Raw genomic sequence first — 26,839 nt, forward strand, 5'->3', positions numbered from 1 at the left:
GCCATATCACGCCCACAGAACTGGCAGTAAAAATTTTTTTGAATACCACTACTTGTTATCTTAATAGCTCTTCCCTGGAGTAGTTTGTCAGTATGATTTTGGACTGCAATGTCCAAAATTGGCAGAGCTTTCCAAGTGGGATCCATCTGAACAAGTCAGGATGAAGTGTGGAAGTTACCTCATGCAATCTGGCCTTTATAACTATGTTAATACACTCAAATAGTATTTGTCTTTTTAGCACCCAGGACATCCAGATCTTTTTTATAATTTCTACTAATCCACCCAACCTTTAATCTTTTTTTTCCCCCTGATGTAGACTTGACATTTTTCTCTCTTAACTATCATCTGCTGCTTGTTCTGCCTGGCTGTAGGCTTTTAAACTTTTCTTTTTTAAGCTGTAGCTACTTCTAATTTTATGTCTTGCAAATTTGATAATTAACCCTGAATCCTTTTATCCAGTTTATTAGTAAAAATATTAAATGGCACAAGGTCTTGAAGAGGAGCCCCGAGAGGCTCCCCTCAATATTCTTCAATTTAATATATAGCTTTCATGAGCCTTCATGGCTATGGTCAGTTGGTCAATTATCAATCAATAAAACACTTGTATCATTCTCCACCCAGGGGTTTCCAATCTTGGTAACTTTAAGATGTGTAACTTCAGCTTCCAGAATTTCTCATCCAGCCACGTTTGGGAACCCCTGATTTAGGCCACTTTTTACTATGTTATTAATGAAAAGTTGATTGCAAATATACGTAATATATTTGCAAATACAACAATAAGATGCATCAATATCAAGTTCAGTAGCAGAACAGCGCATACAACAATAACATTTACAAAGTGCAAAATTCGTAGTATTATTAATGAAAGTGATTGCAAATATACGTAGTTTACCTCCTGCAATGCCTCTGTGGCACTCCAGCTGCTCGGCGGAGCATCGCGCAGGCCTGTATGCTCCGTGCGCATGTGTGGAAGTGCTGAAGAGCTCAAATACAGGTAAGGAGGGTGGGCGGGCAGGTGGGCCCTCACAGAATACCGTACTGAAACAGTACCCGGTGCTCCTGCCGCACACTAGTACGCCTGTACCGCCTGCAACCCACCACTGCCGCACAGCATTGAAACCAGTGATATATAGGACGTGACAGTGCCAGGGCAGCTGGGTGGGCCCAGCCACTGGTTGGAACTACGAGTTTGCCTGAACCGGTCCGAACTGGCAGCAGCCCACCAATGGTTGATAGTTTGATTCCTGGATAGATCTGAAAACTAATTTCTAAATCAATTCTAAGGAAGGCTTATCTATATCAGAATATTAATTATAGAGGCTATGAAAGCATGGCTGGGCAAAATATTTGTTCTTAAATTAAAGAAACTACTAACGTCTGAGAGCTTTGTTTTTGCAGAATGGGACAACTTACTGCAGCCAATTCAGACAACTTCCTGTGACCAACACACCATGGGACAACTCGCCATGGGAAATCCACGTGGGTAACTCAATGCAATAAATATTATCCACCACCGTTTCTTCTCATTAATTCAATTGACAAAAAAATCTTTTCCTCTTTTTCCTTCTGTGGTCATCTGGCCAAGCGTGACTATACACCAAAGTGCACGGAACACAGTCACCTTCCTACCAAAGTGGTACTAATTTATTTATTTGCATTTACATGCTTTCGAACTGCTAGGTTTGCAGGAGCTGGGGTAAGTAACAGGAGTTCACCCATTGCATGGGTCTCAAACCTGGGCTGTCAGCTTTCCATCTGACAAGCTCAGCACTTTTAACTGCTAAGCCATGGCGCCCTTTTTTTCAAGTTAGAACCCTTTAAATGAATATCATTTCTTTCCCTTGAACTAAAACTTGCTTGCTCACTTAGGGAAATTAATTTTCCAGTTAAGTGGTGCATGATAAGTACTAAGAGTACCAACAAGATGCCTAGTAGATCTCTCCTCTCTCTCTCTCTCTCCTCTCTCTCTCTCTCTCTCTCTCTCTCTCTCTCTCTCTCTCACACACACACACACACACACACACACACACACACACACACAAATCACAAGCATTTCATTTTAAAACAAAGCTTGCCTTTACTGCTTATCTTCTCAACATCCTTCAGTTAATGGATACTGGAGTAGATTAGTTCAACACTATAATGCGCCTCACCCCCAATCATTGACTGTGAAAGGACATATTTATTTATTTATTTATTTATTTATTTATTTATTTATTTATTTATTTATTATTAATCGATTATAGGCCGCCCAATCCCGGAGGACTCCCGGTGGCTTACAACAAAAGAAAAAGAAATAATAAAAATGAAAATAAAATGATGGAGGAAGGAGCTCAAGCACCTACAGTACTGCACATACATCTGACTAATGGGCATTTGCCCCCCTCTTCAAATGAGCAAAATGTGCTCTATGTTGCTCACACAAAGAAGTAGCAGAAGTTTGCAAGCCAAAGGCTGTGATTTAAGTATGCACTTCATGTCAAACATTTGCTGCACTTTTGGAAGTCTAAGCTTTAATGTACATTGAGTTCTTTGACTATGAGCTTTGGTATGTACGGCCAGAGGTGGATTGCTTCCAGTTTGGCCCAATTCAGCTGAACCAGTAGTGGGGGGCAGGAGGCTCCACCACTCACCCAGACACTTCTGCGCATGCACAGAAGTGTTGCGCACGTGTGAGCACAAGCAAACCGGTTAGCAACCGACACTGATGTACGCTTTCTGTTTCTTCTGTCTTGATATTGACTTTCAGAGAGTGTCTTTAAAAAGGAAAGATACAAATGCATGTACAGAATGCAGTTCCATATCAACACCCAGTGAACTGACCAAGTCAAAATAGGATCATTTGAAATAATACTTTATTGGTTTGCATTCTTTGTGCGTATCCCTATATCAAAGTATAAAAGTCACCTTTTGTGCAAACACTTTTACCCTGTAAATCTCTTGGACAGTCTTTTCCAGTGCAACTTTTTCAGAAGACCACTATAGAAATGAAAAAAAGGCTAAAACTGGAATGGCTTCTCTAATAATAAAATGGCATGTTATTGTCTAATTAGAGAGGCTAATGCTTTTATAATCCAAAGATTGTGATGGGGGATTTTGAAAGAACTACATTCATGACTTTTCCTTGGTCTTTTTGCACATTATGCAAAATGAAGTTAGATTTCACTGGCAATGAGAAAAATATCTCATTCATTCAATAAAAGAGTCCTTTCTTGCTCTGAACCAAGATGGATTCCAGAATGGGACCTACGCAAATGAAAGGAAAAAAATGTTCTCAGCATATTGGCACTACAAAGGCAAAGAGGCAATACATGCACACTTTTCTCATAATGGGAATGTTTATTTTGCGTAAACCAATAAATGAATTGTATTATACTGTGGAAACTGGCTGCAAAAACAATGACATTGCTTTACAGAGTCCACTCACAGGTAGCTACAATTTTTTCTTTTGTCTGATTTATGTGGGAAACCCAGAAAGGAGCACTGCTGTAAAGAAGGTGTTACGTGGCAGCTTCATAGGACTCTGGAAGGAGTGGCTTATCTGGATCCCTTTCAATCAGGATTCAGGCCTGGGTATGGGACTGAAATAGCATCGATCACACTGATAGATGACCTCTGGAGGAAGCAGGATGGGTGTGGGTGCATCTGTTGGAAGACCTCTGGCAGGAGTGGGATAGGGGTGGTGCATCCATCCTTGCTCTTCTTAACGTCTCAGCGGCTTTCGATACCAACAAACGGCATCCTTCTGGACTGGTTCCAGGAGTGAGGGCGGAAGACATGATGTCTTCCTTCCTCTGGGATTGGTTTCAATTAGTGTTGATAGGGGAGAAGGGATCCAGCCCACAGACCCTACTTCGTGGGGTGCGCAGAGCTTAGTACACTCCTGTTTAATATCTATTTGAAGCTGCTGGGTGAGGTCATTTAATAGATTAGGTGAGATATAATTAACATGCTGATGATATTACTCAGTTTTATATTCTGGGTGTCCTGTAGAGGTTCTCTCTGTGTCTGGAAGTTATGGGGCCTACATGGGGCACAGTAGGCTTCAGCACAACCCAAACCAGACTGAGTTGGCTCTGGGTTTTTGGACCTCCTTCTTAGGACCCTTCATATTTGGCTTTGTATGAGGTGGTACCTCAAACAGACCCTGGGCACAATCTGGAGGTCTTCCTGCATTTGCAGCTCTGCTCCAAGAGCAGGTGACAGCTGTGGCTAGGAAAGGCCTTTTGCACAATTTCAGGCTGTGCGTCAATTGCACTGGTTCATGCACTGAGGGACCCTGTTCACAGTCACTCCTGCCTTTGTGACCTCCAGATTGATTATTGCAAATTGTTTTATATGGGCCTGTCCTTGAAGAGTATTTGGAAACTTCAACTGGTGCATAGAGGAGGGACTTGGGCAGTTACTGGTGCCAGTTAATTAGTCCATCTAAGACTATTGCTTCAGGAGCTGCAATGGCTTCTGGTGTGCATTTGGGTACAATTCAAAGTGCTGTCTGACACATTTAAAACCTTTCATGGCTTGGGACTGGATTACTTATGTCTCTCCCCAGTGGTATCTAATCATCTTATCAGATCTGGCAGGAGAGGCATGCTCTGAGTACCATATCCTTAGCAGTGTTAGCTAGCACGGACCAGGACAGTCTTTTTCTGCCATGATCCCCACCCTTTGGAATATCATCACCCCTGAAATTAGATTGACCACCATCCCTGCTTTTTGTAAAGTCCATGCCTAGGTCTCTGGGCATGGAATGGGGACACTTGTGCAGTTAACTCGCCACAGACAACTTGCCACTGCCAATTCTCTCTGGCTAACTCATCACAGCCAACTCACCGTGGGACAACTCGCCAAGGCCAACTCACCATAAGACAACTCGCTGTAGACAATTCAACAAGTATTTAAAGTCATTTTTAAAAATTAACTTTTATTATTTATTTTCATTCTGTCCCTCCTTTGGCATACTTCCTTTAATGATTCTATTCTAAAATTTCTTCGATATTAGTGTAACTCTGTGGAAAGTTGTCGGACAACAAGTTGGCTGTGGCATGTTGGCATGGTGGGTTGGCCATGGCGAGTTATACTAGACCCCTCTGGGCATGGGATATAGCCTTTCTCCTGGCTCCGTGGATGATTGGTTGGATGATGCCTGGCTGCTAGCTCTTTCATTTTTATTTTTTATTTCATGTATTTTGTGCATTTTATTGTTAAATTGCCTAGAATCATGTAACAGTGACCATTATATGAATCAAATAAAATAGATACTGTATATTTGGCCATTTAAGTTCAAATCTGGTTTTAAACTTTTCTGGAATGAGAGACTTAAAATATAATTAAAACAAGCCATTACTTAATAGTTAAATAGCTACATTTTTGCTTGTAGGCACCAGCAGTGAATATGGAACAGCTATTTGCAACTGTGCGACGGGGATTATGATATACAAACATTCTCAAGGTGAATATTTAAACAATGCAGATATTTTTCTGTGATTAGTTTGGTTTAATTTAATGTGTTATTTAAAAGCAAACATTGAAATAAAGGGACCACTTGGCATGTTGTTCACAATGCTATTTGAACGGCTGATATCTGTTAAAAGGAAAAGTCAGCCAATTAATTCAGGAAAAACACAGAAGAGCTAACAAAAATTGGCATTATTTTTTTGTTGTTGTCTAAATAAGAATCAGTAACAAAGTATTCTCCTTTCATCAAATTTTAAGAAAAAGAATGAAACTTCACTGTACCTCTTCCTTTGCATGGCTTCATAGGTATAATAAATTGCAGCTGCTAGTCCCTTCAAAGAAAGCAATTGTTAGTATACTTGTGACATTTCATATTTAAATGTAATAAAAAATGAATAAATCATGTTATTATACATACACTTAACAATGTGAATCCTCCTTGTATAGCTGCAGACCATTCGAAACCCAGTTTCTCATTTAAGAAGCCACCTAAAGTTGGACCTACAAAAGACCTGCAAACAAACAAACAATAAAACCATACATAGCATATTATCATAGATCTAGAAATAGGTAAGATCAGGAAATAAATACGTAGCAGGGAAGAACAGATCGAGGTAATCAACATCCACACAAACTGCCTTTTGGGAATTCCACACTCACAATCATAGGTATGGCTATTCCACAGGTAAACCAAATCCATTTGTCAGGTAGCTAGTCTGCCATTATCTGTCATCTTCAGAACCCTAGACCTTTCAACCTTCCCCAGAAATAAGCTTTTAAATGAATAGTTTCAGTTTTGCTCTTTGAACCAAGATTACCTGAGTAGTTTGAGACTGCAGGTTGCTAAGGACAAACTTCATCCAAATTCCATTAGGTGCAGTGATTAATTTAATTTAATTTAATTTAATTATCAAAATTTATATGCCGCCCAATCCCGAAGGACTCCGGGCGGCTTACAAAAAAAAGAAGAAAAAGAAAGGAGAAAAAAGAAAAAAAAATCACAAAACCACATGCATTCATTCTAATTGGGGCTGGACCTCCACAATGAGGTCAACAGCCCCAGGCCTGCCGGAACAGCCAGGTTTTTACAGCTTTCCTGAAGGCCATGAGAGTGGGTATGGTCCGGATAGAATAGAATAGAATAGAATTTTATTATTTGTATGCCGCCCTTCTCCGGGAGGACTCAGGGCGGCGAACAATTCAAGGGGGAAAAAAGGGGAACATAAAAAACAAAATACAAATAATAAAAGTAAACAACAGTCGCACAATCATACATGTCGAGAGGGGAGGGAACTCATCACCCCCAGGCCTGTCGGCAAAGCCAGGTTTTGACGGCTTTTCGGAAGGCCTGGAGAGAGGTGAGGGTCCAAATCCCTGTGGGGAATTCATTCCAGAGGGCCGGAGCTGCCACAGAGAAGGCCCTCCCCCGGGTAATAGCCAGGTGGCATTGGCTGGTAGATGGCACCCGGAGGAGGCCAACCCTGTGAGATCTAATGGGTCTGTGGGAGATAATTGGCAGTAGGCGGTCTCTCAAGTACCCAGATCCAATACCATGAAGGGCTTTATAAGTTACGACTAGCACCTTGAAGCATATCCAGAGACTGATCGGTAACCAGTGCAGCTCGCTGAGGATAGGTGTAACGTGGGTGTACAGAGGTGCACCCACAATCGCTCGCGCAGCTGCGTTCTGGACGAGTTGAAGTCTCCGAATACTCTTCAAGGGCTGCCCCATGTAGAGGATCTCTGGGGGTAGCTGATTCCAAAAAGTTGGAGCAGCCACAGAGAAGGCTCTCCTCCAGGGGCCCGCCAGCCGACACTGTCTGGCTGACGGCATCTGGAGGAGGCCCAATCTGTGGGATCTTACTGGCCGCTGGGAGGTATGTGGCAGTAGGCGGTCTTGAAGGTACGCTGGCCCTAAGCCATGTAGGGCTTTAAAGTTAATAACCAACACCTTGAATTGCGTCCGGAGACCAATTGGTAGCCAGTGCAGGATAGGTGTAACGTGGGTGTACCTCGGTGCACCCAATATTGCTCTCACGGCCACATTCTGGGCTAGCTGCAGTCTCCGAACGCTTTTCAAGGGTAGCCCCATGTAGAACACGTTGCAATAATCCAGCCTTGAGGTGACAAGGGCGTGAGTAACCGTTTGAAGTGCTTCCCGATCCAAATAGGGCTACAATTGGTGCACCAGGTGAACCTGGGCAAAAGCCCCCCTGGTCACAGCCGACAGATGATCCAGTGTCAGCTGCGAATCCAGGAGGACCCCCAAATTGCGGGACCCTCTCTGAGGGATGTAAATTTTCACCCCCAGGGTTAAGGATGGATTGTCTAGGCTGTCCTTCGGGGGCAGCATTCAAAGCCACTCAGTCTTATCGGGATTGAGCACAAGTTTGTTCACCCCCATCCAGATCCTAACAGCTTCCAGGCATCGGCACATCACGTCCGCCGCTACACTGAGTTGGCACGGGGCAGAAAGATACAGTTGAGTATCATCTGCATATTGGTGGTACTTTACCCCGTGCTGTCGCATGATCTCACCCAGCGGCTTCGTGTAGATGTTAAATAGGAGGGGGGACAAGACCGAACCCTGTGGCACACCACATTTGAGGGGCCTAGGGGTCGACCTTTGCCCCCGACCAACACCGACTGTGACCTGTCAGAGAGGTAAGAGGAGAACCACCGTAAAACCGTGCCTCTCACTCCCACTTCCCCAGGCATCGCAGAATGATACCATGGTCAATGGTATCGAAGGCTGCTGAGAGGTCAAGAAGCACCAGGATAGAGGAATGTCCTCTATCCCTGGCCGCCAGAGATCATCGGTCAGGGCGATCAAAGCGGTTTCCGTGCTGTACCCAGGCCTGAAACCAGACTGAAAGGAGTCTAGATAATCCGTTTCATTCAAGGTCCGTCGGAGTTGAAGTGCCACCACCTTCTCAACAACCTTCCCCAAAAAAGGAAGGTTAGAGACAGGACGATAGTTTTTCAAAATAGCTGGGTCCAGGGAAGGCTTCTTGAGGAGGGGTCTCACCACTGCTTCCTTTAATGGTTGCGGGAAAGATCCCTCCTGCAAAGATGCATTAGCAATCGCCTGGAGCCAGCCTCGTGTCACCTTTCTGCTGGTTGAAACCAGCCAGGAGGGGCACGGGTCCAGTAAACAGGTGGACGCATTCATCGCTCCCATGGCCTTGTCCACTTCTTCAGGGGTGACAAATTCGAACTCATCCCAGGAAATCTGATTAAGACTAACCCTCGGTATCTCGGCTGGTACTGCCTAATGGAATCCAGGTCTGTCCGAATCTGAGTGGTTTTATCTGACAGAAACTGAACGAACTCCTCAGCTCTTTCCTGCAGGGGTTCCCCCGCCTCCTCACCTTTCAGGAGGGAGCAGGTCACCCTAAACAGGGCGGCTGGGTGAGATTCCGCGGATGCAATAAGAGCGGAAAAATGTGTACATTTTGCTGCCCATATCGCCACTAAGTAAGTCCTGATAAAGGCTCTTAATAGTGATCAATCAGATTCAGAGTTATTAGCCCTCCAGCGTCGCTCTAGGCGTCTCTTTTGACGCTTCATCTCCCGGAGTTCCTCGGTAAACCAAGGTGCCCTCCTGGATCCACTGCCACGGAGAGGCCTCAAAGGCGCAATCCGATCCAGTGCCTCAGCCGCTGCAACGTTCCAGGCAGCGACCAAAGACTCGGTCGGATGGCAGACAAAGGAGTCAGGTATCTCTCTAAGCTCCCTCTGAAATCCCTCCGGGTCCATCAGGCGCCTGGAGCGGAACCATTTAATCGGCTCCACCTCCCTGCAATGGGGGAGTAGCGTCCTAAAGTCAAGTCAAGCCTCAGCAAGGAGTGATCTGACTATGAAATGGGCGAGGTCTCTATTCCCCTTAACTCAAGATCACGTCTCCACTGCCCCGAGAGAAATACAAGGTCAAGCGTGTGTCCTGTTCTATGAGTTGGACCCTGAACTACCTGGGTCAAATGCATGGTTGTCATGGAAGCCATGAACTCCTGTGCCCCATCTGAATGTTCACCAAGAGATGGCAGATTAAAGTCCCCCAGTACCATTAGTCTGGGGAACTCCACCGCCAACTCGGCTACTGCCTCTAGCAGCACAGGCAGGGCTGTTGTGACACAGCTGGGAGATAGGTACATCAAGAGCAAGCCCAATTGAACCCCTAGGTCCAACTTCAAGAGGAGAGACTCACACCCCACAATCTCTGGGGCAGGGATCCTGCGACCTTCGGACGATAACTGCTACTCCCCCACCCCTTTATGGTGTCATGGATGGTGGAGCACCTGGAACCCATCTGGGCACATTTCTGAGAGGGGGACTCCTCTCTCTCAGCCCAGCCAGGTTTCGGTTATACATGCCAGGTCTGCCTCCTCGTCTAATATTAAATCCCGGATGAGGGGAGCCTTGTTCACAACAGACCTGGCATTTAGCAACAACAACCTGAAACCAGGGCCCTGATCTCCTCTGCCACCAGGTCCTTGAGTTGAGCCTGAGGGGCCGGAACAAGGAATCGCTGTAATGTAGCGAGTCCTTCTTCCCCGGTAATGGCTAGCCCTACAGCTTCCGTCATATCTGCCCCTCCTAGTTGTAACCGAAATGCTCCAACCTCCCCCCATCCCCGTAGACCCCCCTCCCTCATGGCCCCCATTCTTCCCAGAAGGCCATGTGCACCATTCATTCCAGGATGGGAGGCAAGTCTGGGCCCCCATCCACTTCTGCTTCTGTACTCAGTGGAGGGGGCTCCAGGTCGCACTCCCAGTCCTATCATACTCACCAATCAAACACTCTCCTCAGACACACCCCACAATAGTCATTAAAATACAATAATACAATAATTAAATTAAAAGTGGGCACATTCTCTCTCACATTCATACACACATACACTCAACAAACCAGCTAAAAAAATACAGTTCTTAAATCCGCAGAGAAGGCGCTCAGCATGAGTCTGAGGCGGCTGGAGCCGGTAGTAGTTTGGGAGGGGGGGTTCCTTGTTCTTCTCCCCTGCTGGGCCTGGAAGTAGTGTAGGAAGTCTGAGGCGGCTGGGGCAGCTGGGGGAAGTTAGGGAGGGCAGGCTCCCCGTCCTCCTCATCCTTGTCCTCTCTGCAGGGGCCGTGTATCACAGAGCAGCATGTAAGGCAGTTGGTATGGCAAAGGTTCCCCATGGCCTGGCATGCTTGGTTGGTCCTATATACCCCCTTTCCACACTCAATATAAATACCGTGATACTCCTTGCGCACGTGCAGCTCCAGCCCGGAGGCCTCCCCAAAGGCCCGTTCCCTGAAAGCTGGCCCGCTGCCCTCCCCGAGGTGGCCCAGCAGCAGCGCGGAGCCGAAGCCACAAAGCACTGGCCCTACTTTTCCGCCTTCCGTTTCCTCCCATTGGTCTTATTGCTAGCCATCGCCGCTGCAGCAGCGGCGGGCAAAGAAAGGCCCTCATGGCGGTGTTGTCCGAAGAAGCCAAGGCGGAGAAGAGGAAGGCACCACGTCCAGGGACAGCAGCGGCGGTAGCGGAGGAAGGCGGCGTTGTCCGAGAAGCCACGCCCGGGACAGCAGTGAATGGCAGCGGCGGCGGCGGAGGAAGCTGGCCACACGGTCCTGAGGCGTTGTCCGAAGAATACATTATTATATGCTAAATCATAAGGGGCATGGTGGCTCAGGGGCTAAGATACTGAGCTTGCCGATCAGCAATTCAAATCCCTAGTGCCACACTGTGGAGTCTTGGTGTTCACGTCTGGAACAAGTAACGGGAGCTCACTCCATTATGGGGCGCTAGGGATTCGAACCGCCGAACTACCGATATTACCTAGTCTGGTAATGAAATGTCCATAAGAAAACCACCAAGCTCAGAGAGCACCAAGGACTCCACAGCTCAACCCTGAGCTACAAATATTCTCTTCTATTGATAAGGGAAAGGTTCCCCTTGAACATGTGCTAATTGTTCTTGACTCTAGGGGCTGTGTTCACCTCACCACAGAAATAGATTCCTAATTTTGTTTCCCTTGAGAATTCCATCCCCTGCCTCTTACTTGAGAAAGATAGTAGGTGTGTTTGTAGATTACTTAGGATTCCCAAGAGACCATTCCTGGCCAGGTTCTACTACAAAGTACAAAACAACTACACAAGATGTACCAAACGTCAGGCCCCCACAGACTTTTATTGTACATGTTACATTACAAGTCTGAATTAGTTGCCAGTTATTTCTAAACAATCCTTACTCAATTTATAGTTTGAATGTTTTAAATTACAGTAATATTTTCTTTAAAGAAAAATAACGGAACATATTGTAATTGACTTAGTAGACTGTATATATCAAGCTCAAAATCAAAAATAAGCGCATATAATTGGCGTTAAGAGACACTTCCTGAAGCCAAATTTTACCACCCCGCCCCACCAAAGCAACTGTCATGCCACATGCTGTTATCCTAGAGAAATATATCAAAAGTACTTTCTTCCATATCTATGCATAAAGACTAGGCAACCCATATCTGTTGGACTATCATTTCATAAATATATTTCTTTACTTAACTCACCCCACTCACACATTCACTGCACCTTCTTCATAACTTTACACATACACTTGCATACTCAACCTGTACTCCACCGCTTGTGTCACACCCCACCCCCCTCCACTGGGTGTCTCTTGTGCACCCACTTGCACCCTCATAGAAATAGCACTTAGACTTATATACTGATTCGCAGTAGTTTACCGAGTCAGTCCTATTTCCCCCAACAATCTGCGCCATCATTTACCAGACTTGGAAGGATGGGAAGTTGAGTCAACCTTGAGCTGGTCAGGATCGAACTGCTGGCAGCTGCCACTGAGGCTCATGCTGTCTCCCGACCCTCATGGGGATTCTTCCACACCCACTCACACCCATTACACCCTCCTGACCCATGTGGCCCTCTTGCACATGGTAATGCAATGTCATGCATCATCCCCAGCATGAATGAATGACATGGGTTGGCGAAGGTGTGCAGCGGTTTCATAGAAATGTGCAAGATGTGGAAGAGGTACTGTGCAGGTTACGATAGTATGGGGTACAGCATGGGACTCAGAGAGGGCACATGGGGGTGTGGCATCAATCAGGAAAGGATGCGTGAGATGTGTGACTTCACAGGCGACAGCTTCTTAATAATCTGGATTCCTGACTTACCACTTGTTGCAGTGGAGAATTTTGCCCCATTTCACAAATAAGCAGTTTAGGTGTGCTTGATCCACCTGATCCTACTTGACTTTTCCTATCAGTAGGAATAGCTTCAAGAACTCTTCAGGAAGAAAACTCTTAATTATTATTGATAGACATTACAGGTGTGTTGTTTTCCAATAAAGCAGAAATAGACAACTCCGAACTATGGTTTCAGACTCTGATTTATTGGAAACAACAGACCAAATTTTCCAACTTTATATACATGTAATTCTAAACCAGGGCAGTCAAACTCAAGGCCCAGGGGCCAGATCGGGCCCGTGGGACCACCCTGGAAACAGTGAAGGACTGGTCCGCGGTGTTTCTGCCAGAAAAAACAGAGTTCGGGAGAGACGCAGACCGTAGGTGCCCCCGACATGAGTAATACCGAGTTGGCCATGCCCACTCCAGCTCCCTGAAGTCAAACACAGCCCTGATGCGGCCCTCAATGAAATTGAGTTTAACACCCCTGCTCTAAACCTTTTCCTCTGATTTTCTTTCCCCCCCTGATTCCTGAAGCTTCTCCATGTGGTAGAAAAACAAGTATGTATTTCTCAGCAAATTGTTTCTGATTGATAAACCATGATTCAGTAGCATGTGCTAGTTTTATAAACTGTATATCCAAATGCACCTTTAACATCCTATCTGTGGTTCTCTATTGGCACCCTTCTTCTTTTCTTCCTTCTTATCTTTGGTTCTTTCTCAGTAACCATTGCCGGACATAGATTCTTTAATACACTGATTAGAAATGAATGAAGCATAAAGTACAATATTTACTAGAACTCTTTGAACTTCAGCAACAATTAACCATAATGGGAAATCCTGTAGGACCATGATGGCGAACCTATGGCATGTGTGCCACAGGTGGCAGACAAAGCCATATCTGCCGGCATGCGAGTCGTCAACTACAGCGCACATGCACACGCTGTCCAGCTGATTTTCAGCCTTACGGAGGGCCAGGGGAGGCTATTTTTGCCCTTCCCAGGCTTCAGGAAAATCTGAGGAGGGTGAAAAATGGGTCCAACAAGCCTACTGGAAGTTCGGAAACGATCTGTTTCTGGCTCCCGGGGCGGGGGGGCGTCTCTGGAGGGGGAGGAAAGCCTCCAGAGCCTGAGGAGGGCAAAAAATAGGCCTACCAGAAGTTTTCCTTTCTCACAGTCCAACGCACCTCACAAATAAGATGATGAAAAAGTATTACAGATGTTTGCTGCCTGAGTTACTTATAAAATAATAAAGGTGGAGTAAAAACCAAATAAACAAATAAATCTCAAACTTTCCAGGCAATTAAGAAATACAAGATTTGGGATGTGCTCATGACTGAAAAAAATCAATCTTGATGTCTGTTTCTCGAAGGAATAAAGTTTTGGCAGCTGCAAAATATGTTCAGTACATATGACTTTGTAAACATTTTTTAAAAAGCCTTCTTTATCTATTCACATAATTTAATCCTTGTCTTCTGTTCCCGTTGTGAATCAAAACCACATTCAATTATCTATCTTAATAACTGCAGCTATTAAAGCTGCATAAGTGGAAACAGCTAGTTTTATTTGTTGCATTAGAACAACAAATCCCAAATCAATAATCAGAAAGCTTTCAATTTGTATTGCTTTTCTTCCCATCACATAGAAAATACTGGCTTCCAGTATCGATATCGCTCATATTTACATTGTGGCTATTTCAATTTTCTTTCTTTCCAATTATATACACTCACTATTCTATATATTGTATAATCATATATGTACATAATCGAACATAGAGTTTGATACTGGAACGCTGTTAAGAGTGGAAATGTGGTGTAAAAGTTGAAATATGTTTAATAAAAACTAATTAAAAAAAGAAAATACTAGTTTCCGAAGGAAACACTGTGATTGATATCTGTTCTTCAGCTATGCCTATAACCAGCTTTCAGTGCAAAAAGTAGGGCCTGCTTAGTAATACAATGAGATCCCAAAAACCATAATTGTGATTTATAGATGTGAGACAATCAGCTGCCCCTTAGAACCAGAATTTCTCTGTATAGTGCTTTGATGTCTTTGTGCAGTTCAACCTTCTATACTTCTGGCAGGGTCCTGCATGAGTCACTCAACACTTATAGAGGATATAGATATTGGGAGAGATCATATGTTGTGAAATTGTAAGGTGCAATGTTTCTGAGTCGTCTCTTGTTAATATCTCCGATTGTTATGCCAAAGATTCAATACAATGTGCCTGAGCAAGCATCACAGGCTAGTAGCCAACAAAAGGAGCATCATCACTTGAAGCATTAATAATTTTCTGTGCCATTTTGTAAATCTCGTGTATCATGTTTTAATAGATGAAGGCCGACTACACATTATATTTCTCATGAAGCACCAATATAGCATCCTGTTGATGCAATGATAGTAGCACTATCATGGTGCAGACAGATTATGGGTAGGGCTTGATTTGGGGTGCTACATTTATCAGTGTGAAAATCCCCACCATCACCACTGATGGCTCTCCTCCACAGATGCTACTGTCCTATTTCCTGAAGGGTTATTGGCTTTTATGTATTTCTCCCCAACCCTTAAGAATTTCTTTTGTATTTGATAATGCTGTTAAAAACGTCTACATAATGTTTAGTCAACTGTTGCATTTCTGATCATGAGTTGTATAGGTTTTTTATGAATGGTTACATACCCAAGTGCCCATAATGCACCGAAGAGTCCAGACACCAATCCTAATAAGCTTAATCCTTCCTCAAATCCATTCTCACTGCGGAAGGAAACCCAGAAACCCAGAGTTATTTCCAAGGATGATATTTTATTTTATAACTTCAAAACATTTTAGAGGGCAATCATCACAAAAATAATTATACAGTCCCAAAGCAGAAACATCTGTAACAGAACAGTTTGTCAGTATATGTAGAAAATAAAAATATCAAGGGTTGTCTTTGTCCTCAATACAATATATTCAGCATTTAAAATATTTACAATGATTTGGTTCACCCGTTGAACTCTGCCATTGTTTGCTTAGAATAAAATAACAGAGTTGGAAGGGACCTTGGAGGTCTTCTAGTCCAGCCCCCTGCTCAGGCAGGAAATCCTATAAATTTCAGACAAATGGTTGTCCAATCTCCTCTTAAAAACTTCCAGTGGAGCATTCACAACGTCTGGAGGTAATTTGTACCACTGATTAAATGTTCTAACTGTCAGGAAATTCTAGGCTGCTTCTCTCCCTGATTAGTTTCCACCCATTGCTTTTTGTCCTACCTCAGGTACTTTGGAGAATAGCTTGACTCCCTCTTCATCCATAGTATGCAGACATTTCCATATATTATTGCTGAGCAGAATGATGTTGTCTTCTGCTAGTATCAGTGGTGGGATTCAATTTTTTTTACTATCGGTTCTGTGGATGTGCAAAATCCCCATTTCCTCCCGATCAGCTGGGACTCGGGAGACAGAGAATAGATGGGGATGGGGCCAATCAGAGGTGGTATTTACTGGTTCTCTGAACTACTCAAAATTTCTGCTACCAGTTCTCCAAAACTGGTCAGAACCTGCTGAATACCACCTCTGACTAGTATGTTAAATGGAAGCCATGGATGTATCTTTGATAAGCAAGGCAGGTCAATATCCAGGGCAGGGGGAGAGAGAGAGAGAGAGAGAAGAAAAGGCTTTTCTAAACAGAGGCAGAAGCCAAACCATAATATCTTTGTCTTTAAAACAATCCTAGCAATTTAATGTAGTTGTTAAGGCATCAGCCTCGAAACTGGGAGACTGGGAGTTCTAGTTCCAATCTGAGACACAAAGCCAGCTAGGTGATCTTGGGCTAGTCACTTTCTCTTAGCCTTAGAAAGGAGACAACGGAAAACCACTTTTGAAAAACCCTGCTAAGAAAACCGCGAGGACCAGTCCAAGTGGTCCCCAAGAGCCAGGCATGACTGAATGGAAAGGGAGGAGGGAGGGGAGGAGAGAGGTTAATTATTTAAGTCTTTGAGGATAAAGAATAACATAAATATGAAGAGAAGATCACTTACTATGCACTATTGATTGCTTCAGGGTATATTGGGATACCAGTCATTGCAAGAGCAAAACCATCCAGGACCAACATCAGAATGAAAAGCCAAAGCTGACTGCAAAAACATAAGCACAGTCACAATGCTTCATTTCAGCTGTAATTCATGGTATCTCTCTGCCATCTGTCATTTATATTTAAAAGGCCACCCAACTGACAGTGACTGTAAAGATTTAGAGTCTACCATTTCTTTTTATCTCTTAAGTGTCATTCTCACTGGCTTCAATAACACTACCCATGCTCATTTCTATTAAACCAGACTGCTATGTTAAACCATTCAGCTTTCATGCTGGTGCTACCCAGATTTTAAGCCATTTAAAAATATTCTGTCTAAACTCTGGGTCACTTCGGTCAAGATCTGCCAATTAAAGTTTCAAATAAGATTGCCAGATACAGAACAGAAGCTCTCTATTGAGCAATTCCTTTACGGTTAAAGGTAAAGGTTCCCCTCGCACATATGTGCTAGTTGTTCCTGAGTCTAGGAGGGCAGTGCTCATCTCCGTTACAAAGCCAAAGAACCAGTGATGTCCGAAGATGTTTCCGTGGTCTTGTGGCCAGCGTGACTAAATGCCAAAGGCACACAGAACGCTATTACCTTCCCACCAAAGATGGTTCCTATTTTTCTACTTGCATTTTTAATGTGCTTTCAAACTGTTAGGTTGGCAGAAACTGGGACAAGTAATGGGAGTTCACTTTGTCACGCGGTGCTAGGGATTCAAACCACCAAACTGCCGACCTTTCTGATGGACAAGCTCAGCGTCTTAGCCACTGAGCCACCATATCTCTTATCCCTTACTTTTGGGCCCTCCCAATGTTTCATGCCTGGAAAATAATTGACAATTGTATATACTCCTAAACATATATTTAACTAAAGTTAAGCTAAATCTATACATACAGCATTAAAGTATCAAAATACACATGCATGGAGATAGAACAACCAACTTTAAAAAATAATAATAATCCTTTCTTGCATTTTTTTTCCAGATTTGGGTCCATAATGTCTGATTATGGTACTGATACATATAGTCTCTCAATGGCATAGGTCTGGCTGACATGCAGAAATTCAACGATTCAAAACTTAGAGCAGGCATTTTCTTTTCAATTATTTTTTCTTTTTCTGAGATACATTTCTTAATCTTGACCTTTTTTTGAAAAAATCACTGGTGCATCCTTTCATTATTTTTCATGTCATCTGAGATGAGTTTTTTACTCCACTTCCCAAAATAGCAGAACAGAAGGGGGAGGGAAGGGAAAGGACAACTCACTGCAGCTAACTTGCCATGTGATAACTCATCATGGTCAGCTCGCCATGGTACAACTTGCTTCAGGCAATTCAATAATTCAATTTAATTATTTACCATAAAACATTATTTTAACAGTTGCCATTTTGTCCTTCCTTTGGCATCCTTTCTTTAAGATTCAATTCCACTGTTTCTTTGATATTAGTGTAACTCTTGTCCCAAGGTGAGTTGTCCCATGATGAGTTGGCCATGATGAGTTGGCCACAGTGAGTTGGCTGCACCAAATTGGCCATGGTGAGTTGTTATAAACCAGGGAAAGGAAGGGAAAGGATTTTGCTATGTTTTAAGCCAGTGCTCGTCTGTATGTCAGAGAAATGTCCTAACCAATATGCAACTGGAACATCAGCAATAACAGTAGCCAGAACAGAGATTTCTTGCAAGAACAAGAAATCAGATAGCAATACTTGAGTTGGCACGAGTGGAAAACAGCCCTTTATGCATAGAGCAAGCAATAACAAGCACAGTTTGCATTATAGGCTGAGGATGGATAGAGGAGGACATTGTTTGATCCTGCTCTCCAGAAACAGGGCTCATACAATGGAGCCACCTGCCCTTAGATTGGCATCTCCATTTCCAAACTAATCATCATAATTGTTAATATATTCCTATGCTATTAAAGCTCAAAGCTGCCTAATTTCTGATTTCCTCAAAGATATCTACTGAGCTTCCATTCATAACCATTATTTAATTTTGAACAATGGAATTAACATTTTGCTAATGAGTAACAAGAAACATGTTTCTCACTGCACAGGAATAAGGATGAGAACAGTGGTGGGACTTGAATAACTTAACAACTAATTCTGTGGTTCGGTAGGTGTGGCCGGTTGGTTATGTGACTGGATGGGTGACATCACTCATCACGCCCATCTCCATGCCCTGGCCACTCATCTCAAAGGCAGAGGAAGGATTCAGCCGATTGGGGCTAATCCCACCACTGGCTGGCCTTGGCCCTACCCATTTTTAGCTAGGTTTTTTGCCATTTTCAGGCCTTTTGGGGGGCCTTTTTCAGGCTATGTTTGGGCCATTATCAGACTCTTTTTGGGGATGTTTTCAGGCAATTTTGGGGCTGTTTTTAGGCCATTGTGGCCCCCAAAATGACCAAAAATGGTCTGAAAAACAGCCCAAAAAGTTATCGGGGCCATTTTTTGGCCCTTTGTTGACCACTCTCATGCCATTTTTGGACCATTTTCACACCATATTTTGGGCCATTTTCAGGGCAAAAATGGCCTCAAAACTCCCAATATAACAGCCCAGAAAATGGCCCTGAAAACAGGCTGAAAAATGAGCAGGGCAGGGCCAGCCAGTGGTGGGAGTTGCTGGTTGCCAAACTGTGGAGAATCTAACCTACCGGTTCACCCAAAACAGTCCGAACCAGCAGCAGCCCCACGCTGGATGAGAAGCAGGAAATGGGACTTTGAGCCTCAGAAAACTACATAACTTTGTGGGAAGGGCTACAGTTTAGTGACAAGCACATAGGTTAATCCCTGAATCTCTAACCATCTATTAGAGCCCTGATACGTCCTGGCTTAAATGAAAAGCATGCAATTTTCTAATTTCTTTCATATAAGGTGATTCTCAATTTATGATCACAATCGAATGCAAAATTTATGCTGCTAAGTGGAACATTTGCCCCATTTTACGATCTTTCTTGCCACAGTTGTTAAGTTAGTAACATCGTTGTTAAGTAAATCTGCCTTCCCCATTGACTTTGCTTGTCAAAAGGTCACAAAAGGTGATCACACGACCCTGGGACATTGTGACCTGGGACATTTGATCAAGTAACCATGGAGATGCTAAAACAGTCATAGGTGTGAAAAATGGCTGTAAGTCACTTTTATCAGTGCCATTGTAACTTTGAATTGTCACTAAATGAACTGTTGTAAGTCAAAGACTACCTGTATTCCCCAGGAATTCCCAGGAATACCATTATTTTCTTTCCAAATAAAAACTGAAATAAAATGAGGTGATAGCGGAATTCCTGATCTGGAACATCTCTAAGTCTTCCCATTCACAGGTAAGGAAAAAGAAAATTGTATAGCTGTTTTTCCATCCACAGACTGAAGAAACATTAAAAAGAATACTAATGCTAAGCAGCAGAGTTCATTTATTGGGGTTCAAAAATTTGATATTACTAGTTAATACACAGTCCCTTCCTTACTGACTTGATAAACAGGAAAACTTCAGACCAGGAAAATTGTCAGTTTAGACATTAGTGAAGTATATCTTACGTTTCAATGTGCAAGATGGGAACTGGCCCTAAGAAAAAATAGCATAATGAGGCCAGAAAAGCTCCAACGATTAGCAGCCATTTCCTTAAACTCTGTAAGAGACAGACAAAGAACTTGATTCTCATCAAAATATCATATTTGAATAAATCGAATGCATTAATTCAATCCATAGGGAATAAAGTGAACTAACTGAGAAAACTCACATTAGATCATTTCATGTATTCAGTTCAACCAGAACCTAACATTCATCTTCATGTTCTTTTTAGAAGATGTAACCAATCCTCTGAAAGAGGTTACTTTTTCAAGAGGAAAGGGAAAACAGTTTTTCTCTTTCTCCCAATGAAAGTGTCTCACAAGCAAACTGGTTCTTCCAAAATTTAGGATTCAACGTGTCTGTTTTCAAATAGGAGTCCCTCCTCCCTGTTAAAACGTAAAATGTAAACTATGAACCAAAGGTGGGTTGCTGCGGGCATTACTGCTGGTTCAGTGGGCAGTTTTTTTTAAGCGCACCTAAAAAGGTGTGTGCATGCGCACAACATTAGAAAAGGAAAAACAATTACATTTTTGCAATGAGGGTTGTTCTGCGCATGAGCAGAACCAAAAATCAAGATGCCTCCGCCGCCACCGATAGAACCAGGTGGGCGAGTTACTACCTACTTGGCCGAACCATTCTGAACCAGTAGGAACCCACCTCTGCTATGAACACAGGTCCATGTGCTATCATTGGCAATGGCTTTCCAAATTACAGAGAGCCGTGGTATTGGTGATCTTTTTGCTATGAACATTTTGCATGCAAAACATATGTTTCATCACATCTATCACATCAGAGATGGTACTCTTTGATTGGATGGCTTTGACAAGCCAGCTCTACAGTCCTTCCACACATTATGAATATATTGTATTGCTATTTCTTACCATTTCTTGGCTGAGGAAACGCATTGGGCAGAAACACGTCTTCACAGCTGATCTATGGGATTTGGTAAGATCCAATGTCAACACAAGGATTTCTATTATTTGGCTTCTGAAGCATGTCAAACCTAAACACCAATACTGGATAATCACAACTGGCAAATCTAAAGAAGTTTAAAAATTGAAATAAGGATGGGGTAAGATCTTGTACTCACCGGCTTTTTATCACTTAGAAAACCAAGAAGTGGTGAAGATAAGGAATAAGGGAGTGCTAAGGCCAGAAAGACCAATCCTACGTATCCTACTGGCAATTTAAACTATAGAAAGAAAACCAACATTCTTGTTACGGCATAAAAACAGAATATAATATTAATTCAATACAGATAGCCCTCAATTGACAATAGTTCATTTAGTGATCGTTCAAAGTTACAACGGTATTGACAAAAGTGACTTGTGACACTTTTTCACACTTATGACAATTGCAATATTCCCATGATCACGTGATCAAAATTCAGATGCTTGGCAACTGTTTCATATTTATGACGGCTGCAGTGATCCTGGGTCACCTGACCGCTTTTGTTTCCTTCTCACAAGCAAAGTCAATGGAGAAACCAGATTCACTAAACAATCATATTACTAACTTAACAGCTGCCGTGATTCACTTAACAACCATACCAAGAAATGTCGTAAAATTAGGCTTCAGTCACTTAACAACTGCCTTGCTTAGCAATGGAAATTCTGGTCTCAATTGTGGTCGTAAGTCAAGGATTACCTGCATCGACCACGTGGCTGAAGATGAATCACATCAGATGTATTTCATGTTAGTAATGGTCTTAGGTTATTTTAAAGCAGGGGTGTCAAACTCGATTTCATTGAGGGCCGCATCAAGATTGTTTTTGATCTCAGGGGACTGGAGTGGGCGTGGCCAGGGTGGGCATGGCCAGCTCAACATCACTCGTGTCGGAGTGCCTGTGGTGACCAGAGTGCTCTGCCAGTGAAAACAGGCTTCCGAGCTCTGTTTTCAGCCACAATGGCCTCCTGCAGCCCTCTGCCAGTGAAAACAGAGCTTGTAGGGGTGCGGGGACGTGTGGCTGGCAGAGGCACTGCGGGCCAGTCCTGCGCTGTTTCCAGGGTGGCACTGCGGGTCAGATCTAAGCACCCCACGGGCCAGATCAACCTGCGGGCCTTGAGTTTGACACTCCTGTTTTAAAGGTTATAATTTCTGAGGCATGAACTTATTTATGTTTTGGAGGCCATATGGCCCTTTGGCCCTGGTAATTAGAATTACAATGTAGGAAGAAACACCTAGAAATGTAACAACCATTTGAAAGGTTAAAACACGCTCCTAATATTTGTTATATACCCATGATTTATAAATCTTTTATCAAATCTATTAAGCTTAATGAGTTATTTTAGAATGGATAGGATGTATCCAAAATATTTTTTTTTTCTTCCAAAAATGCACCTACTTTTTCCAAGACAAATAATGACATTGTGGGATCCAGAAAGGCTATACTTGAACTTAGTCCAAATATATTTAGACAAAGGATTGCAACTTTTGGTATAAGAATAAGCTTCAAGAATGAATCTTTCTTAGGAACTGAATCTGTAATTAGAAAAACATAGAATATAAAATTAATTAGAAAAACATAGAATATAAAATTAATTATTATAGAAACTAATCTGTACAAATATTTTACACATTAAAAGATACTAGTCCTTGCCCGAGTCTACAGTCCTGAATTCAGATAAAGAAGAGAAAATAGCTTTTTCCTGTTAATATCTAACCAGGTTGACACACAAATTGTATTTATCATGCATTTTCCTTATAAACAAGAACACAAATCATTTAAAATATCAGTTATGAGCCAGATTAATATATTGGGACATCAGGTAGCATCCTGTATATACCATGTATAAAAAAGCAGGAGAATGTCTAGCATACAAATGAATATGAATACAGTTAGAAGTGATCATGCCCAAATCCAGTTCTTGCCCTGATATCACCTTCAGCCCATCCCATTTCTATGCATTTCAAATGCTAAAAGAACCTGCCGAACTTGTTTATCAGAAAGGCTAACAGCTTCCATTAGCATTAATGCCGCTACAATTAATTTTCAACACTATAGAAAATTATATTTACTATACTGCAGAACACACTCATGTAAAATATTACACACACACACTGCTATCATCTCTCTTGCTTTTCATTGCTTTCTAAGCTTTCCCAGAGGCATATGGGAACAGATTGCCATTTAAGAGAAAAAATATTTTAGCAAATACATAAATCCATTGTAGCATCCTCTGGCATGCTTCAGAGCAGGAGTGTCAAACTCAATTTCATTGAGGGCCACATCAAGGTTGTGTTTGACCTTGGGGGCCCGGGGTAGGCATGGCCAACTCCAGGTCACTTATGTTGGGGACACCACACTCTGCCAGCGAAAACGGCCTTCCAAGTTCCATTTCGGCTGCTGCAACCCTCTGCCAGTGAAAAAGGAGCTCAGGAGGGCTGCACACAGCGCTCACAAGTTCCTTTTTTTGCTGGCAGAAGCACTTTGGGCACTGTTTCCAGGACATCCGCGTGGGCCAGATCTGGCCCCCGGGCCTTGAGCTTGACACCCCTGCTTCAGAATGTGCACAAAGGTAGCTCATGTGGCAGTTCTTTAAAACAATCCTGTCTTCTCCTGAGATCATATGAAAGCAGGCAGTCCTAAGAGAAGATGGAGCTGCTTTCAAGATTTACTGAATGACCACATGATTCATTTAACAACTGCAGCAGTTCGCTTACCAAATGTGGCAAAAGGTCATAAAGTGAGGCAAAACTCACTTAACAACTGTCTCGCTTAGTAACAAAATTTTTGAGCTCAATTGTGGTAGTAAGTTGAGGACTTCAAGTAGTCTTCAACTTACAACAGTTCACTTAGTGACCATTCAAAGTCACAACAGCACTGAAAAAAGTGACTTACAACCGTTTTTCACACTTATGACCGTTGCAGCATCCCATGGTCATCTGGAGGCTTGGCAATTGGTTATGAAGGTTGTAGTGTCCCAGGACCATGTAACCCCATTTTGTGATCATGTGAAAAGCAAAGTCAATGGGGAAAGCAGAGTCATTTAACAACCATGTCATTAATTTAATAACTGCAGTGACTTAAGAAATGGGAAATTGGAAAGAAAAGTTGTAAATTGGGGCAAAACTCCCCTAACAAATTTCTCGCTTAACAACATACATTTTGGCCTCAATTGTGGTCAAACGTTGAGGACTATCTGTACTCAAAAATCAACAATCCCCCACTCAAGGAAAGAAAGGCATCATTAATTGAGTTAAACAGCACAAACCTTATGTTCCCTTTCCTTTCCCCAGTGGTAATAAGAAAGGCAATAAAACCTCCACCTACTATAATTTGGTAAGATGAACATATTCAGAGGCACCATGAGCAGCATTACACTTCCAAGGGCAATGAAAGGAACTTCATAGCCAAAACTCTGGTACAAAAAGCCACCAATTGGAGGACCCAACACTAATCCCAATCCGGTAAAGACTTCAAGAATGCCCTAAAAAGAAAGAAGAAACAGCAGTGCAGTTATTAAGGATGGAGTTTTGGCACCAGAAGAAACCTACAGGCTTGGTGAATAACTGTCATTTATTAACAAGAGTGCTATAAGAATGGACTGCAGATGGCTTCTTGCATGTAACAGGTGCACAGAACCCCAATACAAACAATTGCTGACACATTTTAAAAGAGCTGATCATTATTGTGACTGATTAAAATTCTGCAAAACAAAATGGCATCCTGCTTCACTGACTTGCAGTGCCATTTTAAAAGGGCTTCACTGACCTTCTGTGTGTCTTTTCAGGACACATCACTGAAAACCTTCCCAGTGAAGTAAAGTGAGCTGCCTTATGTTTTAGTTAGGGTTAGAATCAGTGGTGGATTGCAATTTATTTTACTACTGGTTTGCTTGTGCACGTGATTGCACGACGCTTCTGCACACAGAGCCTCCTGCCACAACTACTACTGGTTCTCCTGATCCGGAGTAAACCAGCAGCAACCCACCTCTAGTTAGGGTTATGCCACACCTTAATTAAGCCTGGGATATGCCAGTTTGGTCTAGTGATTAAGGCACCAAGCTAGAAACCATAAGACTGTAATTTTTTGTCCCACTTTAAGCACAAAGCCAACTGGATGATTTTGGGCCAGTCACACTCTCTCAGCCCCAGGAAGGAGTCAATAGCAAATCATTCTGAAACCTTGCCAAGAAAACTGCAGAAACTAATCCAGGCATTCAATTAATGCTGACTTGAAGGTACAAGGGGAAAAAGAAGATTATGAAAAGAATTATAGTCCAGTTAACTTTTCTGGCCTCCTAGAGTACCTACAGAGATTATTCTGAATTGTTACCTATTAAAGTCATCCAAGAGGCTGGCAAAAGTACAGGATCATTTATTTTAGAGAAATATACAGTACATATAATTTAGGTGGAAGGTTTTTTTGTCATTTTCAAATAGTGCCTTCATTAACAAATCCCTATTTAATTAATAATGAGCTGAATTTTTTTCCGCCTCTGCTTGTTGCTTTATATTATGTTACCCATTTTATTCTGAGTGGCTTTTTATTGTCATTTTAAACTCTAAAATGTTTCTGTTTGTTTAATGCTTAAGTGCAAGTGTTTGATGTTTTAAAACCTTCTTTTTAGGATCCTTAAAGAGTACTTTTCCGAAGCGTGGAATAAAAACAGAATAAAATAGAAATAACCAGCAAGCAAAGGATCCTTGTGTTACTATTAATATTATTAGTGGTATTATTAAAATTCATTATAGCTGCCCACTCTCATAGACTCTGGACTGCTAAAAATACAAAAACATTGCAAGCATTTAAAAACATACAGCACCACAGGCAGCCTAGACCAAAATAATCATAATGATAACATCCTAGACCAGGATTGTCACAAACACTTTAACCCCAGTCCTGACAGCAAGAAGGAAGGAGAGAAGGTGCTGTTTTATCTCTGAGGGGAAATTGTTCCAGAGCACTGAGGTCGCCACAGAGAAGACACACTACCTCAAATCCATAAGATATCACTGTTTAATAAAAGGGATCTGGAATATACATTCATATTAGGTGGGGAGAAACAGTTGGCAGTCCCACAGGTATCCAGGCTTGATGCCAGAAAGGTCTTTATAGATAACAACCAGCATCTTGAATTGCTCCTGGAAACTGTCTAGCAGCCTATGCAGCTCAGTGACATATTGGCATACTAAAAAATGATAATACTGCTTTATACTGCACTAATGAACAGTGGTGGGTTACGACCAGTATGCCCCCGTACAGGCGTACCGGTGCCTGCCGGGAGCACCGGGTACCGTTCTGTTCCAGTGCTCCGGAGGGTCTACCCACCCGCCCGCATTCCTTACCTGTATTTGAGCTCTTCTGCGCTTCCGTGCACACGCACGGAGCATACACCGCCTGCGCAATGCTCCACCGAGCAGCTGGAGCGTCGCGGAGGCATTGCAGAGCATCACAGAGGTGTCACGGAGGCATTGCAGAGCGTAGCAGGAGGTAAGGACACATGCGTGCACTGTGCGCATGTGCTGCGTGTGTTCATGTGGTGGACGCTGGGCCCCATTGCACCATTCCGGTTGCATTGGGATCCGGAACCCACCATTGCTAGTGAAGCCCTACTTGGAATACTGTATACAGTTCTGGTCA

The 26,839-nt window shown here is 42.9% G+C and overlaps 1 protein-coding gene across 1 annotated transcript in view; it reads right to left on the reverse strand.

Annotated features, from left to right (window-relative positions):
* Window positions 1-3,130: 3,130 nt before the first annotated feature.
* Window positions 3,131-26,839, reverse strand: part of LOC116508257 (MFS-type transporter SLC18B1-like) — a 38,033-nt gene continuing 14,324 nt past the window's right edge. The window contains exons 6-14 of the mRNA XM_032216802.1: window positions 24,527-24,683; window positions 22,598-22,734; window positions 21,344-21,445; window positions 20,220-20,311; window positions 16,653-16,748; window positions 15,314-15,388; window positions 5,876-5,969; window positions 5,740-5,789; window positions 3,131-3,246 (exon numbers count right to left, since the gene is read on the reverse strand). Of these exons, the coding sequence (XP_032072693.1) occupies window positions 3,186-3,246; window positions 5,740-5,789; window positions 5,876-5,969; window positions 15,314-15,388; window positions 16,653-16,748; window positions 20,220-20,311; window positions 21,344-21,445; window positions 22,598-22,734; window positions 24,527-24,683 (864 nt within the window). The 3' untranslated portion in view covers window positions 3,131-3,185. The remainder of the gene's footprint in view (window positions 3,247-5,739; window positions 5,790-5,875; window positions 5,970-15,313; window positions 15,389-16,652; window positions 16,749-20,219; window positions 20,312-21,343; window positions 21,446-22,597; window positions 22,735-24,526; window positions 24,684-26,839) is intronic.

The sequence above is a fragment of the Thamnophis elegans genome, chromosome 4, assembly GCF_009769535.1.
Source record: "Thamnophis elegans isolate rThaEle1 chromosome 4, rThaEle1.pri, whole genome shotgun sequence".
NCBI lineage: Eukaryota > Metazoa > Chordata > Lepidosauria > Squamata > Colubridae > Thamnophis > Thamnophis elegans.